General features: G+C 42.8%; 1 protein-coding gene across 16 annotated transcripts in view; it reads left to right on the top strand.

The window, feature by feature from the left end:
* Itpr1 (inositol 1,4,5-trisphosphate receptor type 1) overlaps positions 1-16,428 on the top strand; it is a 380,520-nt gene that overhangs the window by 227,026 nt on the left and 137,066 nt on the right. For all 16 annotated transcript variants that reach the window (XM_045134263.1, XM_045134269.1, XM_045134267.1 and 13 more), the window contains 5 exons: positions 1,006-1,134; positions 7,906-8,026; positions 10,402-10,586; positions 14,247-14,395; positions 15,267-15,378. In XM_045134263.1, coding sequence (XP_044990198.1) covers positions 1,006-1,134; positions 7,906-8,026; positions 10,402-10,586; positions 14,247-14,395; positions 15,267-15,378 — 696 coding nt within the window. The remainder of the gene's footprint in view (positions 1-1,005; positions 1,135-7,905; positions 8,027-10,401; positions 10,587-14,246; positions 14,396-15,266; positions 15,379-16,428) is intronic.

Below are 16,428 nucleotides of genomic sequence, written 5' to 3'. Positions count from 1 at the left end.
AAACTCCAGACACATGTATCACCTTGTGCATCTGGCTTATGTGTGTCCTGGGTAATTGAACCAGAGTTCTTAAGCGTCACAGGCAAATACCTTAACTGCTAAGCCATCTCTCCAGTCCATAGTTCATTTTTTTAATGTAAGCAATTTTATATCTCAAAGTATAGAACTAATACATTCGTTAGTGAAACATACTATTTAACCATCTAAAGGGCTAATCTTGTTTGTTTTTATTTATTTATTGGAATGCAACAGACAGAGAGAGACAGAAAGAGAATGGGCACACCAGGGCCTCCAGCCACTGTAAATGAACTCCAGACGTGTGCACCCCCTTGTGTATCTGGCTTACATGGGTCCTGGGAAACCGAGCCTTGAACTGGGGTCCTTAGGCTTCACAGGCAAGCGCTTAACCGCTAAGCCATCTTTTCAGCCCTGAAGGGTTAATCTTATTGTAAACAGCCCCCAAATCTGTATAGTCAGTTACTAGAAGTTATAGCCTGCTGATTTGAAATGTTTTAGTAAAACTTTTATTGAATGGAAGAACATTACCAGAGAGGATAGTCTCAGAACCAACAGGTTTCATGATGCATTTGACTCTCCTGACTATAGGCACTAGGACCCATGACCAACTGTTAAACAGACACATTCTCAGGAGGGCAGGTTACTCTTAGGGGAAATTGGCACATATTTGATTACAGAGCCTTTCACTGCTCCTTATGGTTTTAGACAGGCGAGGTACATATGGAAGTTGGATCAGTGGCCATGCCAGCCTTTTATCAGTTTTAATCTTATGTGATTCAACACCGTGCTACCCAAGCTGACCTTCCCTTTGTTTTCTCCTTAATACAAAAGTTATTCTTTTGGTATAGATACTTCTTTGGAGGATAACTATTGGCCTTTGGATCTTTATCTTTTGTTTGTGATGGGGAATCAGAGGGAAAGACAATGGCTTGTTAGCTTTGTGGAGGAGGCTTGGGTATTAGAGGTAAAGACCCAATTGTCTTCTAGGCATGTAACAACACGAGTGACAGGAAACACGCAGACTCTATTTTGGAGAAGTATGTCACTGAGATTGTGATGAGCATCGTGACCACCTTCTTCAGCTCTCCCTTCTCTGACCAGAGTACCACTCTGCAGGTAAGAGACACAGTGGGGTGGAGCTACAGGGTGGCTCCTGTCACCTGTGCACGTCGGCAGTTGTGGGCTGTGCAGATTGGATTGAGCCCCTCTGCAAAGTCCAGCATTGTCTTGGTAACAGGTAATTTTAACAGCATCCCCTGGGCACATAAGTGCAGTTGATCTTTGGTATCTGTGTGTGTGTGTGTGTGTGTGTGTGCATGTGTGCGTGTGTGCGTGTGTGTTCACATACAGAGTGGCATGGCACTGACAAAAGCCTGCACATGTCCTCCTGTGGACTTTGTCATCTCTGGATACCCACAGTGTCTGGCACGTTGCAAATACAATGTTACGCTTTATTTTTTAGGGACAATGACAAGAAAGGTATATATACATACTATACGCATACAGTCTAGTTCACAGATTCTTAACCTTTGGTTGTGTCTGCAGAGAGAGAACCTCTAGACACCCAAGACCAACTATACATGATAGTGTTGGTTTTCTTTAAAATGCTCCCCTCCATCTTTAATATTATCCAACTACCTGGAAATCTTTCAACTGGAACTGTGTACCTCAAGTCCTCAGAAGCACCGTGTGGCTGATGGGAGGGTGTTTAACCTTTCAGAAAACCTGTTGCCACACAGGCTTCATGGGCACATACACATGGAAATCCTGGTGCGCTTGTGCAGTACATAACCCCGCAGTTTGCACGGAAATTCTCAGTGTGTTTAACATATCAACACCTGGGGGTTATGGCTGCAGGGGACATTTTCATTACTTTTTACTTGGAAGTAACACTTTTCTTTTGATAATTTGTGTGTGAGTTGGTTGGTGTGGGTGTTTTACGATAAGCCCATTTATGCAAACCGCAGAATGAAAGTAGGGCATGATTTTAATAGCCAGAAAGATAATTGGCCTTGTGGAATGAGGTAGTGGTTTTCAACTGATGAGTGACCCAGGTTGGCTGAATTACCAATAGATAATAAAGTTAATGTAAATTCTCCACTGGAATAACAGTTCTTCCTCAATATAGTACTCATGTATATAGTAGTGCTATATTCCAGTAAATGTGTAAACAAAAATCATACAGCTTAGCATAGGCTGTGAAGTCGATGGAAATTTGCAACTGAGTGAACTTGGCTTAGAATATTGGCCCCCATCTCTAGCTCTGCCCTCTGATGGTAAGGGTATAAATCATGATTTTAGCTTTGTATTGTCTAACTCTAAAGCTTAAGGATGAAAATTTTAGTAAAGATAATTTTTTTAAGGACTAATGACAAACTTCTGTTTAGTTCAGAAATGACTAAAAGCCAGCTGTTAAGCCATAGTATAATATAGTTCCCATGCTGTCTTTTGAATGTCTGCATGTACTTGTGGAATAATAGAACAGGAATGTGTTAAATGCCAGGCACATGCATTTGTGCTCTTATTCTGGGAGCCAGCCAGGAAACTGCTTGGTTGGATGTGGTTTTCTTACAGTATAAGGAGATAACTGTCATGCCAGTGTCCCTGCTTCTGTCAATCGTGACACAGTGTGACAGAACACAAATGCCAAATACACCGGTCAGGGGAATTGGAAAGCTCTTAAACGTGTTCTTGTGCTCTGGTTTTCCATCTGGGCATCTGCTCTGTACTTATCCTGCTTTAAATGGACCACATTTTGCTATAACTCATAATCAAAAATGGTCAGATAAGGAAATCTTAACATTCATAAATGTTTTGGGTCCCAGACAAGCCACATATATTTAGCATACAAAGTCTACTTTAAAAAAAGTAGTTTATAGGTTTCTGAGCCATTGATTGCCAATGAATACTATTTTCAATGGCTTCATACTTATTTTTTTCTGTTGAAAGGTATGTCTTTTCTCCCTACCTGGCTCTTTCCTTTCTCCTTCTCTCCATGTACATGAGAATGGAAATGATGAGCTTAATTTTGGATGTTGTGTGTTTAGGTTGTGTGTTAGTCAGTGTTCCCTAGAGGAACAGAACTGATAGACTAAATTGTATTAAAAGGCAATTTTTTGGATTAGCTTACAGCAGTCCAATAGCAGGTTGCAGGCCTGAGAGTCAAGGACCCCCGTAGCTGCCCAGTCCATGAGGCTGGATGCCAATCCGGCACTGAAGGCCTGGAGAAGTCCGGGAGAGCTGTTGCTCTTCAGTCCACGCTGGTCTTCAGTCCACACTGGAAAGCAGCAGAGAGCAGTACTGGCAGCCAGGTGGGGGGGGGGGGATATTTTCTTTCCCAAAGCTTCTGTTAAGCCCCCCCTCCTCTGAGAAGGGCCTCCCACTCTGGGGGAAGGGCTCACCGTGGGGGAAGGATTCTTCCTTTAGTTAATCCTTCCTGGAATCAACCTCAGAGACTCACTCATGAGGGATGACTGGGGATTCCTAGACAGACCAAGTTGACATAAATGTAACCATCACAAGTTGCTGGTGGAATGTTCAAGAATCCTCTGGAAATGTGGAATCCAGGAATGGGATGGAAGCTTGGAGGCTTTACAGCAGGACAGAGTTTGGTTTGGATGCCCATTCTGCCACATACCAAATCTGTTAACTTGGATAGGTCATTGGACTTCAAAGTTCTTTTCTTCTCCTTTTCTCTTTTTTATCTTTCTCTCCCTTCCTTTCCATTCCCTTCTTTTCCCTTATCTTTCTCTTTTTTTCTTCTTTCCTTCTTTTCCTGTCTTTCCTCCTCTATCTTTCTCTTCTTTCCATCATTTTCTTTCCTCTTTTCCTTTATTCCCTCTGTCCATTGCTTCTTCACTTCTTCCTTTTCTTCTGCCAGGGTTTTATATAGCACAGACTGGCCACAAATTTGCTATATAGCCAAGGGTGGCCTTGAGCTATGCGTCCTCCTGCCTCCACATTCCAAGTGCTGGGATTTCAGGTCCCATACCTGGCTCAGACCTTTTTCTATATGTCCAAACAGGATATAGTATGAGCCATAAATGCTTTGTGAGTATGAGAGATGCTGTGTATTTAAAGCATCCAGCCCAGCATAGTGCACAGCACAGAGGGAGCCTGTACTATGACTCTGCTGTTCCTGTATCCTGTTAGCATCAGCAGGCAGCACTATGCCTTATACATGATGGCCTCAGACACTGCTCCAATCCTTGTACTTGGTATTTTGACTGGTGCCTTGGTGCCAATTATATGGGTGAGCATTTAAATTCCTGATACTAAGCAGAGGGTAGTTATGAAAGATAGTTGAAGTCTTAACAACAACAACAACAATAAATACCTGTGTGGATTAGTAGAGAGTGAATAGAGCACAAATGATTAAAGACAGTATGTCAGAGAAGCTGGATCATGCACACAAGACAGGATTCAGAACCTACTTGGACCTTGGAATCTAAGAAAGGGAGACAGTAAAAGGTGATGGGCAATGGTATTAGTCCGTGTCATGTTATTACAGTGAAATATCCACAGCAACTAACTTGTAAAGAAAAAGGCATGAAGCCCACAGCTTTGGAGGCTCAGAACATCTGCTGTATTCTGGTGAGGGCAGCAAGTAGGAGAGCTTCAAGACAAACTGAGTGGGAGGGGAAGAAGAGGAGGGTGATGTGACTAAAGGGGGTGAGTGACCACCAAAGCCCTACCTTCTTCTCCACAAGTTCTGGCCTAGCATAGATTCTGCCACCTTCCAATAGCACCCCTTCGTGGGCTAAGCTTGCAGTTGCAGCAGTCCTTTGAGGAATATAAGATTAATTAAAGTACCAACCACAGCAGTAACCAAGTCCTTTTGGCCAACAGATGGAGTGATCTGGTGCCGCCAGATTGCCTGTTGCATCTGGGCATGCAGAATCAGCTACTCTGACCTAGTCAGTCACATTTTGCATTTCCAGGTGACAGATAGGAGCAAAGTAGATGGTCCATAAATGTTAGTTGGATTAACTTTAACAGTCAAGGGTGCTTCTCCATGAGCTAGGCTGTTGGACTCTCCTATCCAGAACTTATAACTATCCCACTTCCTGCTTCACAGGGTCATGGCAAGGACAAATGAGACATACACGGAGCACTTAGCATAGAGCCTGGCTATTGTAAAATACTGGTGGCAAATGGCTGTCTTCACTGGGCTCTTTGAGTAAGCCCAGAAACTAAGAAATGGTCTCCAAACTCAGGAGCTGACACGACCCTTCCTGGCTTATGCCTATGTCTCCTGCGTTCCTGACATCCGGTAGTAACAGTTCTGCTTGGGTGGCTGAGCAGCACGGGAATGAGCGTCCTTGGGAAGGAGGTGCTGGAAGTGTGGCTCTGGGTGAACTGTGTAGAGAGAATGGACTCGGAGTTGATTGAATGCCCTGCTACCACCTCTTAGTTCTGTTGGATAATTTTATCCTTCCTGGGCTTTTGTTTTCCACTTATGACATGAAGGTAACTGTTGTGTCACAGACTTATCGTCAAGGTGCAAATGAGATTATGCATGACAGGTCTGCCCCATAGTAGGGACTTAATATGGAGTAGATGTATGAATATTTACAGAGGAAAATGGAAATTTTTTCATTGAGGTACTTCATTTTGTATAATGGACTAGCACTTTCATGTTAAAAGTATTTTATTTCCTCTATCTGTCTTTCTCTCTATGTCTGTTGCTCTCAAATAAATAAATAAAAATTTTTTTTAAAAAGTATTTTATTATATTTGAGACAGAGGCAGACAGAGGGAGGGAGAGAATGGGTGCACCAAGGCCTGTAGCCACTGCAAAGGAACTCCAGACACATGTACCACCTTGTGCATCTGGCTTACATGGGTATTGGGAATCAAACCTAGGTCCTTAGGCTTCTAAGGCAAGCACCTTAACTGCTTAGCCATCTCTCCAGCCCCTCATTTTTTTTTCTTTGTTCGATTACAGTACATTTTGGTGAAGCTGTGTGAATCATTTGCCACAACCAGTGACCAGTAGAGAGGCTCACCATCACAGTTATTACTGCCATGCATGTTCAAAGCTATTCTTTGGATGGAGATGGAAATTATAATTTTATAAAGTCAGTGTCAAACTGATTAAGTAGGTATATGAGTTTTCTTTAAAATGAGTACAAATTTATACTTTCGTCCTAGAGGGATGGCTTAGCACTTGAAGTGTTTGCCTGCAAAGCCAAAGGACCCAAGCTCTATTCCCCACAACCCACATTAGCCAGATGCACAAGGTGGTACATATGTCTGGAGTTCATTTGCAGTGGCTTGAGGCCCTGGCCCACCCATTCTCTCTCTCTCTCTCTCCTTCCCTCCATCTCTCTTTCTCCCTCTCCTCCTTTCTCTCTGTCAAATAAATAAATAATATTTAAAATAAATTATAGTTTCATAGAGAGGAATGAATCCTGTAACCTGTAAGCACTGCTCTATGGTAAATGAATATTTACTTAAGTAACTACTCAGAGGTTAGAGAGAAGGCTCAGTGGATTAAAAAAAAATGGGCTGAACAGTCATGACTACCACAGTTTACATCCCCATCTTCCACAGGAATGCTGGGAGGCGTGGTGCTTACCAGAGTGCACCAAATGGAGACAGAAATCCCTGGGGCAAGCTGGCCAGCTAAACGAGTGGGAATCCATGAGTTCTGTGCTCAAACAAGAGACCTTGTCTCAATAAAACAAGAGAGAATGCAAGGAAAAGCCCAAAGTCAACCTCTGGCCTCCACATGTATATATCTGCATGCATACCCACCCCACACCCTACCCATCAGAACTATTTTGTCTTTATATTAATGAAGACACTGACAAAAGTAAAAAGCTGCATACCATTCTGGTTGAGACTCATGTCTAGCTGAGGTTACTTGGCAATTTGTTTTCCTTACTTAGAAATGTGGGTCTTGGTTGAGCATGTTTGCACATACATCCAGCAGCCTAAGGCTGAGGCAGGCCCATCACCAGCCCATGGCCAGCCTGGATTCCTATCACAGGAGGAGTCTGGTTCATCTGCCAGTCTCCTTTATATTCTGGATACGGTTAAAGCCTTGAGTAATTTAGCCCATGACTGGATGAGACCAGTTTAGGGACTTTGATTCTACTTCTAATTCTTCTGATCACACTGACTTAGGTAGCATCAAATGTGTGATAATAAGTTAAGTGGCATTCTTTATTGCTTTAGATTGCCTCTGCATTTTTCTCTTCAGCTAGATACAGTATTAGTCAGCTTCTGTTACTATAATTAAAAACCTGAGATAGTTAACTTACAAAGAGAAAATTTGTATAATTTGAATTAAAGCATTTGGGATGGGGACTTCAGTGCATGGTCAGCTGGGCCTGTAGCGAGGCAGCCCATCACGGTGGCAGGTGGCATTTACATGGGAGATGGGGATCTGAACTGTGGTCTTCATTCTTGTGCAGCCAGTGTGTTCTTACTCCCACTGAGCCAACTCTTCAGCCCCTGAGTAGGTTTTTAAAGTACATGTTCATTTACTATAGAGTAGTGCTTACAAGTTAGAGGATTCATTCCTCTCTGTGGACCAGGGAGAAAGAGAGCAGGAAAGAGACCAGTCTCACCATCTTTTTAAAGGTATTCTCCCAGGGATCAAAGGATCTCCTGCCTCCCTCAAAGGCCCTGCCTTTTAAAGGTTCCTCACTTCCCAGTGGCACCACCCTGGAGAGCAAACCATTAATGGTTGGGCCTTCAGGGAATACTCAATATCCAAAGTGCAGAAGATATCCTGATTCAGTGGTTACTGGATCACCCACTCTGCCTTCAGGGTCCATTAACCTTTGATATAAGGAAATGCCTGTTTGTGATAAGATCACAAGTAATATGCAGTTTTCTTTTCCCCCTCATTTCTCTCTTGGCCTCTGTTTCTTGCAGACTCGCCAGCCTGTCTTTGTGCAACTCCTACAAGGTGTGTTCCGGGTTTACCACTGCAACTGGCTAATGCCGAGCCAAAAAGCCTCTGTGGAGAGCTGTATCCGGGTGCTGTCTGATGTAGGTAAGATACTGTGTCATTTTGGATGTAGTGGGATGCAAATGACTTGCCTCCTATTAACTGAGCACTTGCTCAGTTCCTCTAAGGTTATTCAGCCTGGAAATTGCAGAACCAGACCCAGAACCAAGTTCTTCTTGTTTCTTCAGCCTCCCACAGTGCAGCTCCACCATGAGAACCTGTGAGGCCCCACTGTAAGTCCTTGGAAACTAAGATCCTGTGGTTCATGGCAAGTCACAGTCCATACAAGTTATTCAAGGCCCTGTAAAGCCCTTCATTCAAGACATACACATCTACATTACTCCTGTAGATATGATTGGCCAATGGAAACTGTCCTTTCATTGGGCTGTCAGGTTCCAGGGAATGCCCTCTCTGAGAAGTGGCTCACTGCTTACCTCTCCCTCTGCAAAGGGTGGTTCTCCCTTCCCTCCTTGCTGCTCCCCAGGCCACACATCTCACAGGCTGCTTGGAAAGGAAAATGGGAAAATTACTTCTTCCTTCACCCTGGCTTACACATTTTTTTTGGTATGTGTGTGTATGTGTGTTGGTATATGTGTATATGTAGAGGTAGATGTAAGGTGTCTTCCTCAATTGCTCTTTATTTTCATTCTTTGAGATAGGGTCTCTCAGTGAAACTAGAACTCACTAATTGGGTCAGACCAGCCAGCCAGTGACCTCCAGGGATTCCCTGGCCCTGCCTCTGTGTTCTGGAAACCCGAACTCAGGTTCTTGTCCTCATACTTGCACAGCGAGAGAACACAAGAGAGAGCAAGCGTGAGAGAGAATTGGCATGCCAGGGCCTCCAACCACTGCAGTTAACTCCAGACTCATGTGCCACTTGCATCACCTTGTGCCTCTGGCTTACATCGGACCTGGGAAGTCATCCATGGATCCTTAGGGCTTCATAGGCAAGTGCCTTAACCTCTAAGCCATCCATCCAGCCCTTAGCTTCCTTTTCTAAATAAACTTTCTTGTTTTGAGTTACTTCTACATTTATAATAAAGTTGTAAAGATGACACATGAAGATCCTGTTATACCCCTTACCTGGAGTCCCGATGGTCAACATCTGACATTACTGGGGAGTATTTATCAAGATTAATAACCTGACATTGGCATAGTTCTACCAACTAAACTCCAGGCATGATCCAGAACTCTCCACTGTTTACATAAATGTTCTTCTGAACCAGGATAAACCCTTACTGTTGCGCTACACTCAGTTATTTCCAGAGTCTTTTCCATTCTGTGATTGTTTCTCAGTCTTTCTTGGTTTCTCATGGCTTTGGCAGGCTTGACAAGTACTGAACTTTTAGAATATTCCATGGTGGAACTCACTGATGTTTTTCTTGTGGCTACAGTTAGTTATCCTTCTTTAAAAAATACTTTATTCATTTATTTGACAGAAGGAGAGAGATAGAATGGGCACGCCAGGGCCTCTAGCCACTGAAAACGAACTTCAGACACATGCGCCCCCTTGTGCATCTGGCTATCGTAGGTACTGTGGACTTGAACCTTGGTCCTTTGGCTTTGCAGGCAAATGCTTTTCCTGCTAAGCCATCCCTTCAGCCCTATTTATCATTTTTTAAAAAGTGAGGGCAGAAGAGCTTTACGTCACTGTGAATACTTTCTTGTGTTCCATTCAGCTTAAGCATTTAGCATTTTATAGATTATTACATAAAGCAACAAAGCCCACTGTGTACATGTGTGTATGCAGAGCCCAGTGTGTACATCTGTGTTTGCAGGTACACACAAGTGTGCATGTGAGTATGGAGGCTGGAGGAGGCCATCAGAAGAACTCCTCTATTGTGCATCCACCTAATTTCCTAGATACAGGATTTTTTGCTGAACCTAGAGCTCACTTTTTCAGCTAAGCTGGCTGACCATCAAGTCTCAGCAGGCTTCCTGTCTCTGCCCCTCAGTGTTGGGGTTATAGGCATATATAACCATGCTTGGCTTTCTCCATGCTGGCGGTCAAACTCAGGACCTCATATTGCACATAAACATTCTTACCCCATGAGCCATCACCTCAGCTTCCCAAAGTTGGTTTTTAAAAAACAATTCAGACTCAGTAGTTTCTTTGTCTTGACAATTCTTAGAAATATGTGAGCACAATGACATCCCTAAGAAGCCATTCATTAAGAAAACCCATTGAATTATCACTCTGTCTTGCCCAAGTTTGATCACCTGAGACCATTTTGTAATGTTCTATGGAGCTCCTATCCCAGAAGTCACTCTGGGAAATCCTAACCTGGAAGATGGATAAAAGTTGAGTTGTTCCACCATCGTCACACTCTGTCTGCCCAGTGGGTGATCAAGAGGAGAGCCCTTGCCTAAGGCATCTCTTCCAAAAGTTACAGGCTCATGAGTCATCTATCTCTTCACAGCCAAGAGCCGGGCCATAGCCATCCCTGTCGACCTGGACAGCCAAGTGAACAACCTCTTCCTAAAGTCCCACAACATCGTGCAGAAAACAGCTATGAACTGGCGGTTGTCAGCCCGCAATGCTGCTCGTAGAGACTCTGTTCTAGCAGCTTCCAGAGACTACCGGAATATCATTGAGAGACTTCAGGTGATGCTTCATGCCAAAGGAAGTGGGGTTTAACATACCACAGTTATACGTTCTTAGGCCATGGAAGATGTCAGCATGCTTGGTGAATAGACACCTGATGGAATGAATGTGAGAGCAGCAGAAAAGGAGTTCCTTAAATGTTCCCATTTTCTGTGTAGAGAATGGGAGCTCTGGTCTTTATTGGAAGGGATATTTAGAATTTGAGCCAAAAGGTCCATTTCTTTTCCTTACATCACTTAGAGATATGTATCTTCTTGAGACAACAGGTAGATGATGAGCATAGTGATCCCTGAGGGAAGTTTTACGTGAAACAAGGCTGGCTGTTCCTCTGTCTTCTTACTATCAGTGGGATATTTACTCTAACATGTTTTCTAAAGCCAGGGCCTGTGTTCTACCTAGGCAGGCTCTGCAGCGGAGAAATGATATAACCTCAGAGAAGGCTTGTTCATTTCTCCATTCTTCAGTCCAACTGGAAGAGTAGGGTGAATGTCAGTGTACCTCCTCCATGAGTTGAGATAAACATTAAGAGAGTTGATAAGGTATTCCAGTGTCTGTGTCTTAGGAAACAAATTCCATCACAATTTATTTGTTCTCTTCTACTGTTCAGAAGACTGTCTGGGTTCAACAAAGGGCTTCTTACCTGGGGTCTTTCATGAAGTTGCCATCATGATTCTGAAAGGGCTTCTTGCCTGGGGTCTTTCATGAGGTTGTGGTCATGATTCTGCGGGCACTCACTGTTTGGCAGTTGATGCAAACTGTCAGCTGCGTCCTCAGCCATTGTGCTTGACAGAAATACCTGCATGGAGCCTCTCTGTATGGCCTGGGCTTCCTGACACCATGATGGCTAGGTCCCAAGATGAACGTTTCTAGAGATAGGCGCAAAGTGGTTTTGTTTTTATCACCTAGCTTTTTGATGTCACATGGTGTTAGTTCTGCTGTATTCACTTGGCCACGGCAGCCTTGGGGGCCCACTCAACCTCACCATTCAATGTAAGAAGAGTGTGTCAGCTAGGGTATATTGTGGCCACCATTGCAAAATGCATATACCTTTAAAGCCCATGGAATAGTGCTGGGTATATATAATATAGTGAACAGTAAAGGATTCTATTGTAATTATTATTATTATGCCTGTTGTTCCTGCAGTGACTATAGTTACAATTACTGTTCTTAGGTAAAGTAATTGGGTCACTGTGAGGCTCCATAACTTGCCTAAAGACAATGGAATTCATTGATTCACTTCTCAGTATGCACTGGGCACTGGTGATGTGCAATGTTGATAAATAATAAGAAATAATCTCCCCTTCTTCATAGAATCTCAAGCATTGGAGGCAAAACCCAACATTAATTAGCTAATTATTAACACAATTAAAACTAAAATGGCAACAGGGACAAATGCTGCGGAGAAATGAGTAATGTTGGGAAGATTCTGAGGAGCTAGTTTTGCCTGGGCTGAGGGATGGAGGTCTACCATGGGAGCTTGGCTGAGGAAGTAACATATGAATTAATGTCAGATTTAAAGACCCAAAACATAAGAAAGAAACTCTGTAAAGACCACTGTGTAAAAATAAAGGCTGTCGGTGGCAAAGGAGGTAGGTGTGGCTGCAGCACTTGGGGCTGTGAGGTTTCAGGTTCAAGTTGGGTTACTTTTTAAATCTGAGACAACGAAAGGGAGAGAGTGAGTGTGCCAGGGTCCTCTTGCCCCTACAAATGAATTCCAAATGCATGTACCACTTTGTGCATCTGGCTTTACCTGGGTTCTGAGGAATCCAACCAGGGCCTTGTAAGCCAGCTCCTTTAACTCTCATGCCATCTCCACAGCCTTCAGGGTTGAGTTAAAGATTGCATCCTTTACCAAACATGTGATTCTTCAAAGTGCTTCTTGACCTCTTGTGCTTCTGGAAAGGGAGGAATAACAGACTCATAATTCTGTGAAAACAGTGTTTTCTTGCCTGCCCAATCTTAGATCTGCAAGATACCAATTTCTTGTATTTCTCTTAGATTTATTATGCATATAATGAAATGAAGTAAGTAGGAAATACTTGTTATAAAGGCTTGGTCTGTGATTTCAAGGATACTCATTCTATAATTATGTATTTTTGAGTCCCTGTCATTATTAGATTGCTTTGCATAGCAGAAGTTGTCATAGAAACCTTCACTTGCAAAGTGACCACTTCTATAATTAATCCCCAGATAGACACCTGCTCACTTAACATAAGCATCTTCCCTGACACATTGCTTCTCATTTTTGTTGGTCTCTCTTCAATTGTTAAATGTCATACATTTGACAACACAGTGCAATGTGACATTATGACTTTGCAAAAGATGTGTGATTTCATGGAATATATGGACTACTTCCACTCCACATAAATGCATAAACAAACAAGATATGCCAGAGTTGGCATCAGTCAATAGTAAAGGGAAGTGAGGGATAGAAAAGACAATTTTCCCAGAGGAGTGACTGTGAGGGAAGCTGATAAGATTCTCAGAGTATCTTATGAAAATGACCCTCTTTTTTGACTCTCATGAGAGTCATATAAATTGAGCAATGTTGCAATCTAATTTTTTTTATGGGATCTTGTTGGGAACCCTGCCTCCCCCAGCAATTGTGGAGGCAGAGGTAGGAGGATCACCATGAATTCAAGGCCACTCTGAGACTACATAGTGAATTCCAGGTCGCCTGTGCTAGAGTGAGACCCTACCTCAAAAAAAAAAAAAAATTATATATATATGATTCATGAATCCATTCTTTAAGTATCTTGAATATTATCAAGCTTTTACTTTTTTACAGGTCAGCAAATGAAGTAAGTACAGTGTAGGTGGCCCTTCCCGTATGAATCTTCTTGGCTAAAGCAGGACCTCCTTGATTGTCCAACATAATGTGTTCTTCCCCACCTCAGCATGCTGCTAGCTAAAGATCCTAGCCAGCCACCACAGGACAGGCCTTAGCATCTTTTGAAGATGACTCCTCATCTGTTTTCTATCATTTGCTTTTAAATGGTGTTTGTTGTGTTGGTTTTGCTGCTCTTTCAACTTCTCTCTGTTTTCCTTTCCTACAGCTATGTGTTTTGCATTTGAAGACCATCATGCTATCAGGGTACATGTATTTAGCATGTTGATACAGCATGTTCATTCATTTGTGTTCTTATGTTGCTATGACTTTTTATGTAAATCATTCTCATTGAAAAGAATCAGACAACACTGGCAGGTACCACTATATAGAAGACTGTTAGAGCCCCTGTCATTCTAACACCCAGAGAATACCAGTAGTGATATTTTACTATATCTGTCTTTTAAATATAAATATTGCTCATGAAAACAGTGTCGTAGACTCCAGACTGTTGTTTGATCATTTTAAAACTCATAGCATAGGCATCTTTCCATGTTGTTAAAGATATTTTTTGTATTGTAGCTAAAAATATGTGACAGAGTTCCCTTGTGTCTCAGAAGTTGGGTTGGAGAGGGTTTTGATCGGTCTGTACTTTCTTTTTTAGATTAGGAGGCATTACTCTGGGTAACCCTTGAACCACATCTAATAATGGGGAATAATGTGGAAGTACTACAGCTCCTCAAACACAGCTTAGCCCATACACCATGCTTTAGGGCAGAAGTCAGTGCCACAGCTTCTGCCTGCCCTGCTGACCAAGCGTGCTTTGGTTCCAGGACATCGTGTCCGCACTAGAGGACCGGCTCAGGCCCCTGGTGCAGGCCGAGTTATCTGTGCTTGTGGACGTCCTGCACAGGCCCGAGCTGCTTTTCCCGGAGAACACCGATGCCAGGCGGAAATGTGAGAGTGGCGGTTTTATTTGCAAGTAAGTGGCCTCTGTCTCTCTCTCTCTGGGGTGGTCAGTGGCCAAAAGCCCCATGACCAGACAAAGCTTTTGTCCCTGGACAAGGAGCTGTTGGCTTGGTTTTTAGCTCTAATGAATGAATGCAAGGTCATGTGCTAGAATCCTATTCTGACTGTCGCAGAGCAAGTCTGTCTATTAAATCCTACTTACACTGTTTTGTGATAGTTTTCCATCTGACAAGTCTTAACAGAGCAAGCACCCATCATGTGCTTGGTATAGACATAAAAATGTCACAACCCTGCAATCCTCAAAATTCTCACCTACTGTTTCTCCATAACCTTTTCCTACATGTTTTTAGTTTTTAGTTTCTGCATGGGCATAAAAGAGACCATTAGCTCTGTGCAAAGAAATGTCCACTTGATTTCCTGCTAAGGTTTTTTGTATAGTTTGGGGCTAGGATCTGCCTAAGTTTCTAATTTTTCTAGGCCCCTCAAAAGACAAAATGTGGATAAGAAAACTAAGTGCTTGTTTAACCATAATCCTAATAAGGTTATTTTTTAAATTCACTTGTGGCACATTTTAGCAGCAATTCTCATTGGATGACTAGCCACAGTGTCTCAGTGGGCCTCTGTCTATTTTCCCACCCTGTGTATAAATCTCTCCATTGTGTGTGACCACCTCCTGCCATTTGAGCTGCTGCCTCTCTGCAACCACCAGGTGTCACAATTGAGACGTAGTCACTAACTGGCCTTCAGTGAGTTCCCTGAAGTGTTTAGCCTGGGAGCCTTGATAAATATTTGTTCTTTAACTGACTTGTTACTGGTTGCTTATGAAGTATCTTTAATTGAAAAAGAACTTCAGGGATTTCACCTGTGTTTTTTCTCTTCTTCAGGTTAATAAAGCATACTAAACAGCTGCTAGAGGAGAATGAAGAGAAACTATGCATTAAAGTATTACAGACCCTCAGGGAAATGATGACCAAAGATAGAGGTTATGGAGAAAAGGTATTGGATTTTGTTTTCATGTTGAAACTATGTTTGAGTATTACACGGAAGGGGTAAGAGTGTTTAGAAATCCACCTTAATTCAAGCATTACTGGCTGTTGCTATTTCTCCTATCTCTGAAGGTAGCTAGGTCATGTGACTGTCTCCTTGAAAGTCAAATACAGTTAGTTGTCCCTTCCAAACATGTAATCTAATGTCAAGGAAAGAGTAATTTGAGTTTGCCTCTGTGAGATATACATGCCTCTTGTGTATTGAAGTCTGGATTCCTAAATTCTGGGCTCCAGCTAAGCATACCTGTGGGTGTACTTGCTTCTTCCTGTGAGGTGTTACTCAACCCTTCTAGCACCTGAAGAAGCTCTTTCCCATGTTAACTGGAAATAAGGCAGGCAAACACGTCACGACTGACTGAAATGGTGAAATGAACATTCCCCATAACCTGACACTTCTTGGCCCATGCAGTGATCAGGCATATGCCAAGACCATTCCTCAAGCCTCTCATGGGGCAAGAACAATCATTGTAGCCTCTTGTTAGCCCTCCCATGGGTTTCACTGTCATCAGTTTTCATTTGAAAGTACTAACATGCACCGATTATCTCTTAGCTGCTTTCAGAAACAGTTTCCTTTCCCACTGACCTATCCAAATACCCAGAAAGCCTTGATAATTAATTAACTCATGGCTTTCCTTGTCAGATTGAATCCTAATACCACATCATCGGTGATATAAAATAATGAAGCAGTCTTGTTTTCCAGCCTTTACAAGACACCCCCACCCCATTTGTTGTTTGTTTTGGTTATGGTTTCCAAGGTAGGGTCTTGTCGTAGTTCAGGCTGACCACCTGGAATCCACTATGTACTCTGAGGCTGACCTCAAACTCATAGCAATCCTCCTACCTCTGCCTCCTGAATGCTGGGGTTAAAGACGTGCACCACCATGCGTGGCAAGACCTCTCTTTAATGTTAGATCACTGAAGATGTGAGAGCTCCTGGGTAATAAAAAAGAAACAGAACAATGCAGTCCTCATTGCACTGTATGTTCCTCAGTTGTCCCTA

This window comes from Jaculus jaculus, chromosome 14 (genome assembly GCF_020740685.1).
Source record: "Jaculus jaculus isolate mJacJac1 chromosome 14, mJacJac1.mat.Y.cur, whole genome shotgun sequence".
Classification (NCBI taxonomy): Eukaryota; Metazoa; Chordata; class Mammalia; order Rodentia; family Dipodidae; genus Jaculus; species Jaculus jaculus.
The sequence above is the reverse complement of the archived record's forward strand: the minus strand, read 5'-3'. Positions and strand labels throughout refer to the sequence as shown.